The sequence below is a fragment of the Ischnura elegans genome, chromosome 5 (genome assembly GCF_921293095.1).
Source record: "Ischnura elegans chromosome 5, ioIscEleg1.1, whole genome shotgun sequence".
Lineage (NCBI taxonomy): Eukaryota > Metazoa > Arthropoda > Insecta > Odonata > Coenagrionidae > Ischnura > Ischnura elegans.
In genome coordinates, this window is record NC_060250.1 from 53,740,651 (window position 1) to 53,762,513 (window position 21,863).

Consider the following 21,863-nt stretch of genomic DNA (forward strand, 5'->3'; position numbering starts at 1 on the left):
GGTTATAACTATTAAATTTTTATACCGCTAAAGGTAGGTTACCATCAGGGATGCCGACTTACAAAAAATATTATCAATGTTCTATTTAATAATATTTTTTGTAATCTAATATATTGAACTTATTAAATATTCCAAACCGGGGACCTTGCCCCGGGAAATTTTATTAGTGAGTTTTAAGTTTTTTTAAGCATTTTAGAAGAGTCATATGATCAACATTAGAACCCTGATAACTCGAATCTCGATATCTGGACACTCCGGGGAAAATCGACAAGCCTGACAATTTTTTTCTTCACACCCATTACGAATTTTTGAGGGGGCTCTGGCCCCCTCAGGCCCCATGGAATCGGCGCCACTGGAACTAACCATGAAGTATTTATGAAGCATTCCGGCGCAGAAAGATGAAGTCTCTGAACTAGATAAAATGCTTAGAAAAGCGGCGCGATTCGTCAAATACTGTTAACGCCGTTTTACACGGTACACTGAATTGCGCAGGTTAGAGCGGCATTAATTTCTAAAATGGCGTGGAATTGCGCGGATACATGAACGAAATTAGAACAGGGGCATAGGCGGATCCAGGGGGGGGGCACGGGGGCACGTGCCCCCCCCAGACCCTCAAAAATATGCATGATTTTTAATACGGTCCCATTATCATTGCGTTCGTTTTGTATTACGAGGTATCCTTGTGCCCCACCCAGAACAAAATCCTGGATACGGCCTTGCTTGTGCCCCTCCCAGAAAAAAATCCTGGATCCGCCCCTGAACAGGGGCTATTTTGCCGTCTCGCATCCACGCATTCTCGCATGTGTTCTAGCAATTCACCGCTTTACACGACGAAATTTTGATTGCGCCTTCGCACGTACGTCAGATTGCGCAATTCCGTGTACCGTGTAAAACGGCCTTTACGGGTCTTATTGGGTTGGGAGCAGTGGCGTGGCCAGGGGGGGTCCGTCCCCCCCCCCACCCCGAAATATAAAAACACACTCATTGTCCTTAATAGAAGAAAACAAAATATTGACAAATCAGGAATTCACAAAATGCTTCTTTAACAAACTAAGTCTTTTCGGTAACGAAAGGAGTTAAAGTTAGTTTAAAACCCATTACTTAGTGCCCGGTTTTTCAAAAAATTTCCACCCTAACTTTGGACTCACCCCCCTGGTTTTGGACGCCCCCGAACGAAATTTCTGGTTACGCCACAGGTTGGGAGCCGTTAGAGACTCGTAATATACATGCGAGACTTAGATCGCTTGAGAAATAGAACAGGAGATATTTCATAGCGACGCAGAGGACATCACCTCATATTCTGCCGATTTAAGTGGATTTGAATGAAGTATTTGATAGAAGATGTGTTCTGGCAGCCTCCCATCCATTCACAGAAATTCTCTCTTTAAATCACAAGAAGACCTACTCCCTTTCATCCTGTCTAAAAATTATATGGTAGTGCTAGGTTCGTTTTCTTACTCAGGGTAGCAGAGAATTATAAGTAACTAAAATTTCAGTCCATAGGACACAAGGATGATAAAAAAATCATTTTTTATCAAATCAAGATCACATATTCACTATAAATCGAAACTCTCTCTGTATTTAAACATGCCTTCTCAGTAAACCACCAACATATTATTCCCCTGATTTATCAACATCCAACACTAAAGTATCTGCAACTAAAGGATAAAATTCAGCCAAGGCCTCCACCTCTCTTTGATATAAAGACCAAAATTAATCATTAAAATATATATCTAACGCTTCGTCCTCAACACGCGAAAATTTTGCATCTCGCCTCTAATCCCGCAACAACAGGCTGTCTGCCGAAGAGTCCTTATCAATAATGAGATTACGGAAATCCTGGAACCACTGATAAAGGAATGCACTTGAAAACGGAGAACATTGGGTATTTCATAATTCCATCGCATTATTTTCATGGGACACAGAATCGACTACAGTTTTATAAAATTAAGGGGGATGTTGGATTAGAGCATATGATAGTCTTGGAAAGTGTGAATATCATAATCATAATGCATAATTAGTCCATCACTGTTTATATTATTTAAGAACAAATACTTCGAAGATTTAGGCAGCCTCAAAGGTACAAGCACATGTATCGATACTATCTTCCGCAAATAAAAACATGCCGTTGCTGGTGTTGTTATACAGACTATCCCACAGGTCATATGTCATTTTTGACCTCTAATTTTAGTAACTTCACCTCGAACAATATTCATGAAAATTGGCAGACTTATGGGGAAAGATCCAAAGTTTTTTGAGTGCAAGCAAAATTTTGATCTTTTGACGTCACAATGTGGGTCCAAACCAAAATTTTGAAACTGCCTTACGGGGTTTTAATGATTAAAAATCGAGATAGAAAAAAGTATGAATTTCATTGACCAAGATATCAATCTCTTAGCTCTCGGAGACGAGAAAACCGAACATAACAATTTATTTACGAAAATCTAACCGTTGACCCAGTAAGATCACATTCAAGGTCATAAGCAAAAAGAATGGCATACCAACAAAGGTGTCAATCAATAGGTTTTAAAGGGTGCCCAAGTCAGTTTTGCAGTTCATGGATCCGTATTGTTGATATTTTGACCTCCGAAGGTCATAATGGGGGTCAAAGGTCATAGAGTTAAACATCGGGGCCATCATGACAACCAACGTGCGGAATCATAGATTTTAAAGGGCGCCAAAATCAGTTTTCATTAACTGCAATTTTACGAACATTTTACACTAATGAGGACAATTTCACTTGTGCCATTTTTTGAACAAAAATAAATGAGCTGATATCTAACAATTCCTACGCTGAATTTGATGGTAAAAAAATTTGATGAAATCCAAGACACCAAAGATATTTCTAGTAGGATTACTAGAGAATTGGGAACTGTTCCCCAGTTTAAAACATTGCATACCGAAAATAAGTTCTCAATTTCCAAGCAACAATAGGTCAATTGCGATGAAGAGTTGGCATTATCGGAATCAGCTCGTTGCTTATAATACAGCTAAGATACCTATACTTCCTGTCAATCTATTAGCATGGGCAGATATTTTTTCTGAGGGGCACAAGGGCCTGATAGGCAATGGTATTATTATATTTGACATTAAAAATATCATGCAACAATTACTGTACGAAATAATTTCTCTTCATTTTAATATGAAATTATGTGACTGAAGCTCCGCAATACACAAAACAAAACGAACGTAATGATAACCGTATAAAAAATAACTAGTCGTCTATTTTTTTAAGTTCTAGGGGGAGCACGTGCCCCCATGCCCTTCCCCTGAATTCGCCTGTGCTTGCTAGTACTATCGAACGCTCTAAATGTGTTTGAATTCACATTTAATTGTAATAAAGAATATCATGAAGTGTCCCTATTGAAAATTCCATAATCTTACACTGATATTACCCCTTACCATAAAAGCAGACTCCCCATAACCATGCTCTATTTCGAACCTATAATTTTAGAACTTAAACTTATTGTTAGTTAGTAAAGTTTGACACATACTTCCGGATAGGTTGAATGTTTTGCTTAGTGTGAAGCAAATTTTAATATTGGGGAAATTTTTCTCATGCTGTGGATTCATCAGCAAATATTAATTTTGCCTTATGTTTTTCGATGCAAAAAAATTAAGAGGAAATAACACTCAATTTCTTATACAAATTATAGTCGCCACTGGCAAAGCACATCTGATGCAATTCATTTGGCAAAGCAACAATTAGGCAGCATAGTCACCTAATTGAATTCATATTATTTACCGATTATTATCTCCAATAGTACTAATAGGTAGATAGCTTTTCTTTTCACATCCTTAGTTAGGAATGAATGTAGCCATCGGTCTGCATACTTAATTCGCACTAGGAATAGCGCATGCTTCAAAATTTTCTACGCCCCACTGCTGACGCTAAGAATTTTTCTTTCGAAACAATCCTACTCAATCATTTATATCCTGAGGTGCATCCGAAAAAATAATTATATTTGGTTTCCGATATTTTTTTTGCAGCGTTACCGCGAGGATCTTATCGATAAGGGAACCACGTGACTCTCGATGAGACGAGGATGACAGCTGATATCTCATCTCAGTGCAGTTTGTGGGGTGGTCGAGGACAGAACATCAGTCGCTGGTCAGCAACCACGCCAAAAGGTAAGGAAAATTCGCATAATATTCTTTTTGTGCCTCAAAAGTGTAAACAAATGGAAGAAGAGAGTCATCCATATGCAGATTTCTAGTGATAAAACTATCTCGGAGATTCAATGTTGTCGCTTGTTTGAAAACTGACGCAACAAAAACACCTCTTATTTTTTAGATAGAAAGCACCTCTTATTTTTTAGATAGAAAGCACCTCTAAGCCTCGAGGGTATGGTGAATGGAAATCGGAAACTTATCAGAAAGCAGACAACAATTTTTTTCTGAAAATTAACACTTAATACCTAGGATAGTGCCGTCTTTTCTCTACGGAGTGTCTTCAAACCAGTTTTGATTACACTATTTAAAATATAAACCGTAATTAACGTACTTCGATAACTTTGAAATTAATTATTAATTTAGCTCACGTTATTCGAGATTGAAATTCAAATAAGGAAGCCGATTTTTTTCTGTCCCATTACGAAGGACGTTAGGTATCTGGATGGATCCCGTTCTGAACGGCAAAAGAATGCTACAAAACCTTGCTTAAGGGAGGGTTGTTAGGTAAACGGAGGAGGAGGAAGAGAATAGGTTTAATAGATATTTTTAAAGGGATTAGGTCTCATTATGAATTAAAAAGGAAGCCTAATTTAGGAGGAGGGACCGGCTGAGGTGATTCGCAAAATGCTCCCAACTGAGCCGTGGAATACTTTTGAAAGAAATGAATTTCTCAAGGTCGTACTCATTACTGGGTGAAAATAGGAGAACAGGAAGTGTAAGGTGGTTTGGGAAATTATAAAGGATGCCAATGGGGTGAAATATTACAGTTTTAACTTAAATTAATCAACTTTAATTTAAAAAAACAATAATACACACAAATGCACAGGCTCAGAATGAGCTTTCACGCTTCTAAGCTTGCACGTTTGATTGTATGGTTGTATTTTTAGTTTAAACTGTTGTATTTCACCCCATTGGCTTCCTTTTAATTCACAAACCCCGTTATACCTCCCCTTTCTGCTCCCCCCTTTGTCCCTCAGCAAAGAGTGCGGCCTTCGGGAATTTATTTATTTCAACTATTATAGTGCCGTAGAACATCCATTTATTTATTTCACCTTGGTATCCGAGGTAGGTAACTTAAATAAAGAAAGTGTGCAATCATTAAAATCACGAGACATCTAATCGCTCAGAATTCACTAACCCTTAACTGCACGAATTTATAAATACGTGCTAAAAAATCCTTATGAAATTGTCCAGAAACGCTTCAATGACTACATTTTATTAACCTTTTCTGCCATTTTTTTAAGGCAAATTTGAATATGTATCACATATGATACATATTGGTAATGGACAACTTTTACATTAAATGTACATATATATTACATATGATTCACGTACTCACTGAAAACTTCTCATTGGCGCCCGTACCTTTACTTTTTACTTTCTTATAATGATAACATCATTATACTGATTACTCTAGAGAAGGCTTGGAAAAATCTCCAGGTTGTCATGTGGAGAGCGGACTGCCTTCTATATAATAAGAAGCTGATCACCTATAACACCTAATTGACTGCTTCGAGAACCACATGGCGTAGTGGCGGGGTGTATCATATCCGATACAACATGCGTTAGAGAGGAAAATTATGCTCTTTAGAAATACCCGGCACTGAGTGTAGTTTATCATATATGATACAAAATGCCGTGTAGGGCTACATTATATTCTGGCTTATTAAAATCCAATATTGACAGCATCAAAAGTACTATCGAGGCGTATTATTATGAAATTGAATTGTGAGCACAGGATCAGATGTATGTATCAAAATAGTAACTAAAAATACTTTCAACAGGACGTTAGCCCAAGTTCTTTCAAATGCCAATTTAATTAAATTTAAATATCCCAGCATACTCTCATGGAAAGAGTTTACGTTACGTCAAACAGAATTATGATTGGGTTAATATCTCCGAATATGTTCGCCCACGAAGTATACCCACACACACAATACGAGTCTAAGAAAACTAGTTAAGAAGTAGGAAAGTCCCTGTGATGCGTTTAAAGTATCGGTAAAATGTTATTGGATGAAAACATTAGTCATACACACGTATGATTTAGTTTGTGTTTGAGTAACTTTAGAGCTCTTGTACTCACAATGAGTTGGGAGTCATGATTCAGCGTCAATATTTTTACTAGCTACAATTGGCTCAGCTGAAACAGATAAAATGTCCCATTTATGCACTTCAATGTGTGGGTAGTATTGGAGGACACGCGACTGGGAAATCGCAATAGGTTTTATGGCACAGCTTCGCCAAATCTCGATCTAATCAAATAAACCATATCACTCAACAGACGTCACTTGAGAGTTATCACAGTAAGTTTAAAATTATAGACCTCTTCAGATTCGAATACTTCTTAGCCTTCCGGTACATGACAGGTAGATTAGGTAAATATAGACATATTCGGATCAAATTTAGAGCTATAACAGCTTACCAGAGTAAAATTATTTCTTAATTTCTCCTTCAATTCATACGAATTGTTCAATTAACGAGTTATAGCGGTGATTCTCGAAATATTTGGTGCAAGGACTAGAAAGTAACCTGGAAAGGTTAATTTTAAACAACCAATCCCATTGCATTAAAATTCGTAGTGTAAAATAAGTTGTGAATAGAGATAATGCTGTGAGTTCCTCGATGAATATAATCATTTTTATAACGGCTCCTTTGAGTAGCAACAATTTCTGCGTTTATCGATCTAAACTGGTGAGTTTCAATTGAAGATGTTAAAATGAAACGAAATAAAAGCCTTGAAAAGTAAAATTAAGGCTTAATCACTAAATATTTTTTTATTCCTCGTTTCTTTCACATGGTGGATCGAAAGTGGCACGAAATAATTTCCCAAACGCAACAATTGAGACCGAAAAACAGAGCTACCAATCGATGAATTCTTCTCGGGTTCTCAGTCAGGTTAATTCTGTCGTATTAGGCGACGTTTCGAGGAACAACTTTCTCCCATCTTCAAGGCCGTGTTACTCTTTGAAAGTCCCATTTCACAATAGTGCAGGAGACAAGTCGTCTCTCGAAACGTCGGCTTATACGACAGAACTAACCTGGCTGATAACCCGAGAAGAATTCATCAATTTTATTCACCAGGAGGAATTAAAATCGTTTATAGCTACCAATCCTTTCAATTCTTAATCTCACCTTGATTCCTGAACGCATTTCCTGGAATTCCGCAGAGCAGATGTCGAGACGCGATTGAGGACGTTGACAAAGATAAGGATTATTTTTTTGCTATCGGCTAAGGACTGGGTTCATCCTGTTCACACAGCGGGTGTCTGGGAAATGTAAAGCTACCGAAAAGGGTTCGTTTAGGTGATTGGCTCTTAGGCGCGTAAGCTGAAAAAGCCATGGATACACGAGGACTCGTCCCGAGCGAGAGCGTATAAACCAGGGATGGCAAGTGAAACGAAACGAAAATGTTTCCTTTCGACCCGGAGCGAAACGAAAATACGAGGCATGGGTTTAGTTTCGTTCCCGCACGAAATTAATATCACCCAGGAGTTTAGTTTCGACGAAATTTAACTCCCGGGAACGAAACTAAATTAATCGAAACTTCGCTCCTCATAGTTAAGTTTCGATCCCAGAAGTTGAGTGGAGGGGGAATAGAGGGAATAGTTTCGACCCTTTACGTGTGACATACTTGTCGAGAGGTTAAAACATTGACCTTAAAAATCGAATGACCAGTTTGCATTCACTGTTCTCTGTTAGTGGTAAAAATATTAGTGCCCCATGCATCCAATGGCGGTAGGCCGAACCTATACTTCATTCAACCGTACTTCGTACTCTTCGTGTGGGTTGAAACTAAACCGTTCGAAGGTGAATCACGTGATCCCTCTGGTGCGAAACATTGTCTGTATTTCGTTTCGTCCCAGAGATTTAGTTTAGCTTCGACCTGAAGTAGTTTTGACTCAGACATGTATTGTTTATTATTGATCAGATATTGTTTCGACCCTGAGTTTAGCTCCTCGGGTTTAAATTCATTTCGTTTCTACATTTCGCTCCCGTGGACCAAACTGTTGAAATTTTACTGTTTTTGATATTCGTTTAGTTTCGATTGCCATCCCTGGTAAAACACCGGAAATCGCTTTAAGTCCATGACTGAATGTATTGTTTTCTATTGTTATATAATTTCAGGTTTTATTATCTAAGTAACACTTCATTATCGAAAAGAGATTAAACTTTGTGTCTAAAATTACCTGATTCTTTTGCAAATACATCTTCGCCGCATAACATCGTGGGCGACAAACTATATGATTCTCGTACATCGCTTAACCTATATGAAATTATATCCATTCTGATTGTCTCGTTATACCTAAAATACCTTACCTACTGGTGGATCACCTAAAGCATTCTCTCACTCACTCAGTGATCTAATTCAAAGTTTAGGTGAATAGGTGACGGTAGAGCTCACCACAGCGTAAGTGAAAGAGTATCCTGTTTCTTTCTCTGAACCATGAGGGAACGCGAGGATTTTTGGTTAAGTTTCCAAATGCAAATCCTTGGATTTAAACCCCGATCCCTCCACTCGGTAGTCTAGCGCTCTACACATCTTATAGTAAAAATTATAAAAAAACTCCAAATACTGGGCGTGAATTCGCGGAATAATGTAAAAGTTGAAAGCGACTCTGTGTCACATAGAAAAATCCTCGAGTAGAAAACTCTCCTCTTGTTTGAGCTATTTTCTCCTGAAATGTTGAAGCCATGCGTGGATGAGTGAATGTGTGTGACTGTTTTCCAAGTGCGTGTGTGTACATGTTCAAACCAATAGGTTCACATAGCAGAGCCTCTCCCACCCCGTCAAGAATCCCGGGTTGTACACTAAGATGCCTTATTAATGAATGAGAGATATTGCAATTTCCCACAAATTATTTAACAAAGCACGACCGTTTCATTCTCAAGTACAATATGAAGTTTTTAACATCAGGAGCTGTAATTATATAGTTCGGATGAATGGGCGGGGAAGGTTGAAGAAGAGGTGGAAGATTTGTCATTTGGTAGTGTACTTGAGGAATGGGATGGCAAGGAGCGGGGAGTCGCCCATGAATGTTTCTTCATTCATCAAAGAAATGCCCCCTTCTAGCACAATTTCCAATTTCTCCAGCGTATCCAGCCTTCTGGACCTGATGGTCGAAACGCGTCGTGTATTTTGAATAAATTTTTGGAAAAATATAATAAAATACCACGATTTATTGCTCGTGTATAGCTACTTTAGCTGATGTTGAAGGTCAGAAAATAAATACAACCTTCACCCTACAAGGCTATCGCACTCGCACGCTGAACGCGAGAAAATATAAATCAATGCACAATTTCGACGCAAGAAAATCTATGACTCCACTTTTTTCGTACGTATAGTAAGGGAATACCACTATCCAAATATCCAGTCCGTTCGTACAACTGCCGAAAATTAAAAATGAATTGATGATCTGATAGATTTAAATTTTATGATAAAAACCATTTAAAACAAGCTTCAGAATAAAAAAACACTGATACAGAGTATAAAATCTAAAAATAATATTTGCTCTTATCAGTCACAATAACTAATTCTTTATCTTTCACAGAAAACATCGAGTGACCGGTTCAGATTGACACGAGGCCATTGAAAATTGGCCGCCAAGAAGGGCAGGCTCTTTTTGAAAATGGTACGTAATTTCATTTCTAATAGATATATGAACCCGAGGGAACAATTCTATTTGCATACTCTGAGCACGTTACTATGTTCCATTTCGACTCTTACAACACCCAAAACAACGTATGGGTACAACTTTTATTAAAAATAAAAATTTTTAAATGAAAATACGCATTTATCATAAATATTCAAATTTGTTCCTGAGATTTTTCCGTGAATAAAAACATTAGGTATTTTTAAGTAATTTTATGCTGATCGTCATCATGAGTAATGCGATATTTCTATAATCCATGGTAACAAAAGGTATTATATACATGCCATGGCATATCAACTTGCGACAGCTGAAGAATGCATTTTATTGAAGGTTTTTTCCTGATTTCATGGGTACACCACAAACTATTTGGACGTCGTTTTCAACGAATATGTGTGTAAATGCGCATTAAAATTTTTCATATTAAGTTTCTTCTTCTCTTTTTCGCCTTGTGATGATTTCTGATGAATTAATACCGATGGCGGAGAGATGTTCAAATTCGATTTCATGAAACTGCTTATCTGTAAGGACGGCACGGGCTGAAAACTAAAATTCTGGTTGAAGTAGTTTGGCGGGTGAAGTATGTACTTCCACGAATTGATCACGTGGTTTGATTGTCGTTGCCAGGACAACGGTTAGCAGCGCAGTTGCCGACCGGGCAAAGGGCGAATCGCAGCAACTAGAAAACTGGGTTATTTAGCGAACGCATCAATAACACTCCACCGATATTTATTCGCTCCGAATTACTAGTTTTAAACGTTAGCATGGTTATATTTAGAGTAGACCCTAGTCAAAATTTGACCGTATCATAATTCTGAAAATTTTACCTCAGGAATTTCTCATATGTAAACAGGTAAGCCGAATTACCAGAGATGGACGAAGCCAGAAAGAAATAGTAGATTAGCGCAGGTGAAAAGGGCTGTCTACAAAAAGAAGTATCTTTTTACAGCTGAGAGTATAAGCATAGAAGTAAGGAAGCAATTCATCAGATGCTACATATGGAGCACTTTTCCCTATGGAAGCGAGGCTTGGACGTTGACAGCAGCAGAGAAGTGAAGAGTGGAAGCATTCGAAATGTGGTGCTATGTGCTACCGAAGAATGACGAAGATAAAATGGATCGACCGTGTAAATGAGGAAAAGCTAAGAAAAGTAGGAGAAAAGACTAGCCTTCTAAAAGCCTTAAGCAGAAGACGGGACAACTTAGTTGGCCACTTTATGAGACATGATGGCCTGATGAAAACTATCGTAGAAGGGCAGGTGGAAGGGTAGAGGACGGCCCCCAATGAGTTTAATAGTCACAGATGAATATCCCTCAGGGTTTCTTAAATCCAATTCCTTGCCTGGGAGTAATTATGATCGTTTTTCCGTCGAGGGTGGTTCTCTTTCGTACCTTAAGGGTATGCAATACCTCTCAACGACACAGTGATTTTGGAGAGTCTCCCTCGCAAAATTCCTATTTTCCCGACCAAAAAGTCGATACGAAATATTTTCTGTGTTTGTAAAGGGTTAAAAAAATTGAATTGAAAATCATGTTCGCGGTCGCCCTTTCTCAAATGTCTCGGGAATTACGGGCAGCCGCCTACATAATCTAACTTACGCCTTTTGCCATGGTTGTCGTCTGGTATTAATTAGACACTACAGAAATTCATAAGCCTATACACTTAAAGAAGAATCAAAATTGAATATCTACGAGGTGCATTAAAGTTCTAAGGCATCTGATTTTCTTTCTAACTGGCTGCTCACCCGAAAACTATGAAACAGGCGTTACCTCTCGACGTAATCTCCCTACAGGCGAACACATTTTTCACAATTTCGACGCCAATACTCCATGACCGAGGCAAAGGCTTCTTTAGGAGTCTGTTTAGACCACTATAAAATCTCCCAGATAGTTTTGGATTGATGTCACACAATGTTCTGCCTTCATTCAACTGTCGCACCCATAGACGCACTTTCGACACATCCGTAACTCCATCACCACATGTCTCCTTCAACTGTTGATGAATTTCAAATGGTGTCACAACATAAAAATTCAGAAAATGAATGGTTGCACGCTGTTCGCATAAAAACAACGTCGTCATTTCTAGTATCTAAAACAGTTCTCTTTCTATACGATGCCGAAAAATTTCTATTTGACCTACAGTTCAGCCATCTCTTTCACGTATTGAAAAAGAGTGCGCGCTCATTTTAAAATAATACAAATGTTTCCATTTCTTTCCAATCTGGATAAAACAAAATGGAGGCTTTAGACCTTGAATGCATCTCGTTATACAAACGTACGTACTGCCCTTCGGTTCCCGGAGATGATGCAAATTCACGCATGCTATTGAGTAAGGAACGATAGATGACGAAGGTAGAATTGCGAAATTATTGATCAAATGCACGTGAATAAAAAATGCGAGGTTATTGTCCCCCCATGAATCACGGCTGATAAGGCTAGGTGTGATTCATAGGGCCAGTTGCTGAATGATTCACCAATTATAAAAATAGATAGTGAAACAGCTTTGGTGACGTCCGTTTGACTAAAAAAGACTAAAACAATATATGAAAGTATTCTTTGCAGAAAATATGTCAAAGATAGCTTATCACGAGTCTTATCCCCATCGAATCATAAGTTGCATCCGATGTTATTTAACTGCTATATCCGTTGTCCTTCAGATTATAGTCAGTAGATTGATAAATAATGGAGTAAAAGATAAAAGTGGCAAACAGCCGCTTACACCAGAGGCAGTGGCCTCATGTTTTGTAAAATGAATCCCATTGCTGACACAGAAAAACGACAATCTTTCAATGAAAATCAGATATAATTGGAAAAAAAATCCATATGAGCAAGTAATCGAATTATCTGTTCCTAGGTGGATTTAAAGCTGGATAAATCTTTTGGAAATTCATGATTTTTCAATATTTGTTTTATTTTATGAAAGAAAGAAATTGTGTTTTTATATTTCGGGGGAGGAGGGGGTGGACTCCATTGACCCCCCCTTGCTACGCCGCTGGCTTCTATTCGGCTTAAAAACTCTATCGTCGCCAACTTTTCGAAGAACACGTTGCTCATCGTCTTCAGGACAATCAGAGCGGTATCACATCACTATGTAAACGGCTATTTCGTTACCAACATCTCGTAACCGACATCTGGTAAACGGAATTGGAATTGAATGGAACGTGAATGGAATCAAAGAATGAAATATCGTCTATATGGAGTTATGAGTACGTTCTTTTTCGTATAAGCCTTGTACAGCACGCTTTCCATAAATAGTAACTTATGCACGTAGCCACGTAGCGTAAAGGAAATTATTACAATCAGATAAGGGTACCTCTTATTCGGGTAAAAATATTATTCGCGAAAATGTTCCATCGAAGCCCCTTAATTTTTTCTTCTTGATCATATGACATTTTATCTCAATTGAATGTCGTAAACTCGTTCCGAATCGAACGACATGTGTAAATAGGGATTTCAATGGGAAATTTGGAGTGTTGGTATTTTTGACTGAAGTTTAGGTGAAGAGAGCAATTATTAATTTTTAACATATTTTTCATAAAAATAGAATAAAATTATGTTGTCAACAGCAAAAATGATGCATTCTTGATAGCAGAACTTTCTTAAATAAAACGTTCTACCGTTCGAAGTCGTTTTTTCCATGGCTCAGGCTACAGCACCAAAAAATCTGATTCTCTACTTCGCATTATGACAAAAGTAAAAAAGTATTACGTGGCTACAACTTTAGCATAGGCATTCTTTTAATTTTCTTTTAAGTCAAGCTTTAAATTTTCTCTATTACATTTGCTGCAGTAAATTCTATTGATTGGCCACAATTGCCTAAGGACATCCATGAAGTACAATCGTGTGAACCTATGGACGAATACATACACCTCTTATCGATTCTCCAATTCATCAATCGTTTTTGCGCGAAAATTATAAAAAATTCTCATTTCATTGAAAATATACATGTATGCAGAATATCCAAGATATGAAAATAGGTACCTAAGTGATTGAAAAGTGATTAGCATACAATGGATTCTTTCAACTAACTTTCCAATACGAGTCATATTTAATGAATCTCCCTTTCAAGATTAGATTTTTTTGTTCCAAATATGGCAGAGTTAAAATTACTTTAGGAATTTTAGGCATTATCAGTAATAACCAAGAGCAATAATTTACACAAAACCTCGGTTGAGAGCTACGCATGCTGTATTCTTACGCTGAAATTACCACCTAAATCGTGAAACCCCTATTTTTTGCGCAACTTTCCAACGCGTACGTGTAAGCGTCCCCTGAAACCATAGTGGACATTATCAAACATGATTTCAATTAGCGGAGTATATATTTTAGCTGCTATGCATCAAATAATTTCCTTATACTGCGAACTCGGTAGGGTATTTTCTCAAAAATAAATATTTTCCATATACATATATTATTTTTATATATTAGTATTTAGTTCCCAAAAATTACAGATTCTCAAAATTATTCTCGTAATTAAACTCTATTTGTTGCATTAGGGCTTTAGTGATCATGGATTGATTACATTTTACAATTTTTTATTCACCGAGATATTATTCCAAATAGTTAGGACTTGCGTCAAAACTAGAAGTATTATTTTTTTAACTTACGTCAAAATATGTAGTATAGGCATATTTTATGGCGTTTAATGGAAATTTTAGGACTATTTTCCTTCAGTATAATCTGAAAATGGTTTTTAAAAAATCTTAAAAGAACAATTATAAAGGCTTGATTGAGTGGAACATTTTAAATCTCATGTTTATGCGATATATCCTCTGGTTGTATTTTTGACTTTCATCCATTTAATCTACGAGTTAGTGCTGCATTCCTGCTTGTATGTCCTATCCTATCACAGACCAATAAAATGTTGGCCTTCGTTGAAAATCCTTTTTCGGGCGCTATATGAGATATTCTCAAATTTCGGGCCAATTGCAGTTTCTCCCAACCAAACTGCGTGTCAATACCCATTGGTGCATTCAAATTTCTTCTTTTAATCAGGAAATAACATAATTTCACAAATAACAGTAAAATATATTGATTTAGTGACCGGGTTTTTTTCTCCCTAACTTTTTTTTAGAAAATATTCAATCACTTTTAAGTTTCAAGGATTTTTCCGAGTTTTTTTCCCTTCAATTCTCCATTGTCATCGAAAAGCAGGGATGCTGACTTACAAAAAATATTGGGGGGATCTTGCCCCGGGAAATTTTATATGTAGTGAGTTTTAAGTTTTTTTTTAAGCATTTTAGAAGAGTCATATGATCAACATTAGAACCCTGATAACTCGAATCTCGGTATCTGGACACTCCGGGGAAAATCGACAGCCTGATATATTTTTTCCTCACTCCCATCACGAATTTTTGAGGGGGCTCGGGCCCCATCGCGTCGGCATCACTGTTGATACGTTCATTCATTAGATCAGTTATTTATTAATCTACCGAATACGCGTATGAAACAATTCAGAGCTGCAAATTGACCAACCGCTACGTACACATCCTACATTGGCAGGCCCAAGCGTATTTTAGCGCGACAGATCTGTGCGTTTTTTTCGAGCAACTTCGCGTTCGAATCTGAATGGGAAGGAATAGTTCAATCGCATTCAAACTTTGCATAGGCATGCTTCACAGACATTGCAATAAAATTTGGTAGTGAGAGCTCAAAAGTAATCAGGTCGGAAAATAAAGGAATCCCTTATGTAGGTATATCATCGTTTTAAGGTAAAAGTTTTCTCAGGATTTGGAGACGGAGCTCTCCGCAAAAAATTGACTTCACACGAAGTCGCGGGCACCGATAGAAACATTTTAAGTCCAAAGGAAAATCCAATGTAAGGAAAAAAGTCCTACTCAGGATTCGAACCTACAGCTCCCGGATACAGATCACTTAATGAAAATTGGGAAATTCGGTATGGAATCCATGTGAAGTCAAATAAAATTTCAAAGTCGGATTTCTGCCGATTGGTGTAGGTATACTAAAATATTTATAGACCTTAAATTTTTATTACATTAACTGTTACTTCAATCATAGAGTAAGAATATACTTACTCTATGCTTCAATGTAACTGCAAAAGAATGCTGAAAAAGCAAAATTAACCGGTATAAAAATTATTTTGATGTTCCAATAAAACCAAAAGTTGAGATAAAAGAAAGAAAAATTTAAATCGCTCTAATAACTTTATTTTGAGTTATTTGTCAAGAACTTATGAAAACTCGCACAAAAACTGACGATAGCATCCATATTATTCAATGACATACGATTGCTAAATCAAAAATGCTTAATAATCGATGGCAAAATGATTGACGTGATGACCGCTAACTGCAGGCGAACACTTCATTTCGACTTTTTTGTATTGTAATGACTTACCACCTCGGAGTTCGTAATGCGATGAGTGAAAAAAATATGGAATTAAATAATTCCTTGATCTACAGACAGATTTTTTAAATATTTTATCGTCCTTTTCCACTCTAATAATATCGTGATATGTTTGAAAGTGCTCAATTTTTGTGCTAGAAATCTTATCATTCCCTTTCAATTTCCATTAAAATGCCCTTTGAAACAAAAGATGGCAGACACGACAAATCCGTTTATTTTATCTCATTTAAAAATATTAAGTTGAAGTATAGATTATCAAAAAAATTTTCCTTGATACCACTGTTACTCTAGATCAGCAGCGTAAATAGGAATATGCCCTGGGAGGGGGGGGATGGAGGAGCACGGAGGGCAACCCCCCGATCCCCCCCAAGCAATGAGGTTTCCAAAATTTTTTGAAAAACTAATTGATATTAATATATTATCTTTTAAACTTTAAGCAAATGCAGTTATTGCATATCAAAAATATACAATATTTTTAAATAATTTCTTTTATTTGTCTGAGACTTTGGGGGGATCTGCCCCCTCATTTCCCTCCATAGTTACATCACTGCTCTAGATAGTTACTATAGCTATAATTTGATGTCAAAAATGAACTTCCGATAATGTATCTATCAATACTGCTTTTTATTCTTTAATAACCTATTCTTCGTGGTTGAATAAAAAGTGATTATATTCAAAAATGGTAAGGAATAGTTCAGTGTAGCCGTTTTATTAAATACTTAAATTTTACGGCAATAACTAGATTATAAAAGTCGAGATAATATTTATAATGAATTCATGACGCCTGCCAGAGGTCCCATAAACAGATAAAGAAAATTCACTTCATCTCATCACATCTAATGCTGAATTTAATAAGTGATTATCATAATTTGCTCTACTTAAACGGACTATTAATTGTTTGTACTATTGATTCAAATAACTCTTTGGCATAATTTTATTATTCAATTAATAACACTTTCAAGTGATAATCATAAAAATATACCACATTCTAAAATATCTAAGATAAGAAAATTATCTATAGAAGACATGCAGGCAGTGGCGCCGACTCCATGGGGCTTGAGGGAGCCCGAGCCCCCTCAAAAATTTGTTATGGGTGTGATGAAAAATGTGTCAGGCTTGTCAATTTTCCCCGGAGTGTCCAGATATCGAGATTCGAGTTATCAGGGTTCTAATGTTGATCATATGACTCTTCTAAAATGCTTAAAAAAACTTAAAACTCACTACTTATAAAATTTCCCGCGGAAAGATCCCCGGTTTGGGCCCCCCCCCAATAATTTGTAAGTCGGCATCCCTGCATGCAGGGCATGACCAATGGTGCAGCCGGGGGTCAGAATCCCCCCGAAATATAAAAACACAATTATTTTCTTTCATGAAAGAAAACAAAATATTAAAAAATTATGACTTTACAAAATATTCCTTTAACAAATGAAATTTTTTCCATTATAAAGAGTGTTAAAATTAGTTTGAAATGCATTACTTAGTACCCTGATTTTAAAAAAATTTCCCCCCTGGTTTCGGACCCCCCAAAAGAAATTCCTGGCCATGCCACTGGGCATGATCACAGGGTGGCCCACCAGCATATGCGTCTTTTCCAAGTGGTGAACAAATATTATACTACTAACACTTATATGCAGAAGCTCGCCAAAATTGGGCTACTTGACCCTGATTAGCAGAGTCACTGGTAGGCCCTACGCTAGTTATCCTGGATAACAAGCAGGATAACTGGTGACAGAAGAAGCAAGAAAGTAATTATTGGTAGAATAGCCCAAGCAAAGAGAGCATTCCACCAAAAGAGAGAGAGAGAGAGATGCTTACAGCGGTAAACTTAAACATCGAAGAAAAGGAACAATCCATAAGAACCTACATTTAGAGTATACTTCTATACAGAAGTGAGGTATGGACAATGACAGCAGTGGGGAAAGCAAGGATTGAGGCCTTGGACATGTGGTGCTACAGGAAAATGATGGAGATAAAATGGATTGGCTGAGTTAGTAAAAAGGAAGTCCTAAGAAGAATAGGAGAGAAGAGAAGCCTCATTAAAATCTTGATAAGAAGACAGAACAAGCTTATAGGCCACATCTTGAGACATGATGGCCTGATGAAGACGATTATCGAGGGAGAAGTAGATGGCAAGAATGGAAAAGGAAGACCTCAAACAAAATAGTATATGGAAACGATAAAGAAGGATGTGAAAGGTAAGAAGTAAGTAGGTGTGAAAAGATTAGCTGATAGGAAAATTGAGTGGAGAGCTGCATCGAACCAAACTTAGGATTATCGACCAGTGATAATGATGACTAGCAGACCAACTTGTAGATTTATACATAGGGGGCCATTGCCATCTGTCAGCACTCAGACCTGATGTGAAGATGTGGCCAGTATAGGCCACAAAATGCCATCAAAATGACTTGAAAACAGCTAACCTGAAAATCCTCTGGAATTATTGCACAGCTGGGATCAGTGGTGCAATTGGTGGGGTGGCTATAGTGCTGATTTCGTACCCTGTGGGTTCATATTCAAATCACAATGGTGGAGGCTTTGGGGGCATGTGCCCCCCCCCCCAGACCCTTAAAAAATATGTAAGATTTTTAGTACGGTCCCATTATCATTGCGTTCGTTTTGTATTATGAGGAATCCTTGTGTCTCCTCCCCCCAGAATGAAATCCTGGATAGAGCTTTGCTTGTGCCCCTCCCAGAAAGAAATCCTGGATCCACCCCTGGTCCTGTGGGTGGGAATTCAAACCATAATGGCAGAGGATATATTTCAGGGATTGCCTGATCCCTGCTTGAGAGCTACGTGTTGGTCATTTCAAATATGTATAGTTCTTTGTCCATCGGATGGGACACTAAGCTGCAGTCCACTCGGCATCTTTCAATAAGACCAGGCTAATGCCCACGCCGAGTTTCCCTCAACCCTTCCTTCTCTACTCTTGTCTCATGGTGCAAATATCTATAGCTGTCGGTCACCTTCTCCAGATACCATACAATACTTATTACACAGCTACACACCAAAATCCTATTGTCTAAATTCCAATACAATAGGAAAACAAAAACATACAGATAAACTGTATATCATATAACTTACCAGGAGAGAGTATAAGGAACAAAACTGAGATCATTGTCTTGAAGAAGAGCATGACCCGAAATGGTGAAGTATATTTCAGTAGTGATGATTGATTCCCTTCTCTTCCCCAGGGAAATAAGCAGTCGACGGATGATTCTCGACGTTCCATCAGCTGTGTATCCCCTGCTGAAGATGAAGCACCTTATGGTACAGATGGAGAGTAGGTATCCAGATCTGAATGGGGAGGAGCAAGTATTTTTCATTCCTGCAAACTGTATGATTTAGATGGCTTATATGCCACAGTTAATATCTCTTAGATGATAAAAAATCAATGACTAACTAAAATTATAAGATGGCATCTAATAATCATAGGTTACCTTTAAAGCCACTTCTTTATCCCTCACCAACTGTTGTGAGCAAGATGCCTAGCAGGGACGCTGCTAGGAATTAAGGCTAGGGGGGGTTTTAGGTGCAACTAGGCCTGGGGTGTGTGGTATATACAACAGGATAAGCGGGAGGTGCAGGGGCACTTCCACAAAAAAATTTTTTAAGATAAATGTTTCAAAATGGTGAGTTTTATGGCTTTCTGAGGTTTATTGCCAGCCTCGGTGGCGGCGGGGTAAAGTCCTCGCCTGCCAAACCGAAGGTCGCGGGATCGAGTCCCGCCTGGGTAAGTTACCCTTATCCAGGGCGTGGGCGTGTGTGTATGTCCTTCATTGTTAATCGTTAATTCCCCATTGTAAAGGCCGTAAATGTGCTGTTTACGGGGTAATGGAAATAAATAAATAAATAAATATTTTATTAATCCTTCCACTTTTTATAAGTATATTAATTAAATGAAATAAAATGGATTAAACTAGAAAGTTTCTCTGAGCTCTGGGGGGGGGGGGGTTATCCCCTAAAATCCTCGCTTCGCCACTGATGCTTAGGGCTCTTTGTTTTTCTCAAATGAGTATTTTCATTCTCATTGTTTCTGTTGCTGTTTCACTGTGTTCTCATTGCTTCTTGCAGTAGGCATACTGGGAGGTAAGGTCGGAAAATTTCCATTCTAAATTGAGGAAAATATGGTAAACAATGACAGGAATGCTAAAGTTTGCGTAAAAATTGAAAAATAAAAACTGAAACAGAAAAAAAATATTTATGTATTTGAGAAAATCAAGGACTCTTAATGATATCATTCCAATTGTTATCCCTCAGGTCAAGTTCATGATATCATCCCATATGTGGCACAATTACCAATTTATTTTTTAGTTTTGTGCCTGTATTCCATAAATTGACTCAACAGGGCAATGGGCATAATTTCGAGATGGCATGGTAGTTACCCCCAAAATATTTTCTAATCCTACATTTTGCCACCCCAATTCAAAGGCTGACATATGTTAAAACAATCCAATGCATTCACATAAAAAAATAATATGACGATGAAATTCTGAAATCTATATTTTCACCATGATATTTGGAAATATGATTATGTAAATGTTTTACTCTAAAGACTTTGATTTGGTTAAAAAAACATGAGCATTACTTCAAATCTCAACCTCTCAAATGTAAGCACAGGAAATGAAGCACAAAAGGATCCCAATTATGTATGTCTTCAAAAAAGTCAGGAAAAATTTAAAAATGCATAAAGTTAATAAAAATTCTACATACCCAATGCATATTATAAAACATTAAGACTTTCATACTCATGTTTTTGGTCTGTATGCAGACGATTTGTTACATTTCCTATCAATACTTATTATAATTTTTTCGCAGATAATAAATTTAAAACACAGGAAAAATGGTACTTGTGAAAGGAAAGCATCAACTATATTACAAGCAGCATAATTAAATAGTATGTATACCATACACTGCTATGTACCACAACAAGGCTGTGAAGTACAGCCGAGGACCTCAAATCCGGAATCCAGAAACCCAGAAATCTGGAGTGTTTGAAAATTCCTCTACATAGTGTTTCAACTTGCCACCTCATGGCATCACTCTCCGAGCCTAGTTCTGGGACGAGTAGAAAGTTAAAACACACTATGAACATATGCTAACAACCTAGACAGGGACACATAGGAATCTCAAACATTGAGCACAAGAGCCTGAATGCATTTATAAATTAATTAATTAACAAAATATAGAAGCATTTGCACAGACGACCAGAAATCCAGAAACCGTTGGGTACCAAGCTTTCCGGATTTGAGATCCTCAACTGTATAATCATGGAGCCAAAATGTTTGACATACAGGCCTCCATGTACTTCATGTCACTTCTTTCCTTTTACAGTGAAGTAGAGGGCAGAGTTACTTTGAATCGGAAGAGAAGCAGAAAGGACGAAAATAGGTCAATCCGTCCACCTCCTCGCGACCTTAATGATTATTACAACATGAATCATAATCGCAGAGGCATCTTCATAATCATTTCTAACAGGAACGTTAAGGGCTTACCTCCACGGACGGGAGCTGAGGAAGAAGTAAAACAGCTAGAACGCATCTTTGAGAAGTTTAACTTTGAAGTGAGATGCATGAGGGACCTAAGCAAGAGTGAAGTGTTGACCGAAATGAAGAAAGGTAATGGAACGTTTTTTAAGCCTTTTCAGCTGATAAAGTCTTCACAGCGTTAATGGTCAAAGCC

General features: G+C 37.5%; 1 protein-coding gene across 1 annotated transcript in view; it reads left to right on the forward strand.

Annotated features, from left to right (window-relative positions):
• Positions 1-4,071: 4,071 nt before the first annotated feature.
• LOC124159824 (caspase-6-like) overlaps positions 4,072-21,863 on the forward strand; it is a 29,600-nt gene continuing 11,808 nt past the window's right edge. The window contains exons 1-4 of the mRNA XM_046535732.1: positions 4,072-4,131; positions 9,723-9,803; positions 19,376-19,464; positions 21,516-21,799. Of these exons, the coding sequence (XP_046391688.1) occupies positions 9,801-9,803; positions 19,376-19,464; positions 21,516-21,799 (376 nt within the window). The 5' untranslated portion in view covers positions 4,072-4,131; positions 9,723-9,800. The remainder of the gene's footprint in view (positions 4,132-9,722; positions 9,804-19,375; positions 19,465-21,515; positions 21,800-21,863) is intronic.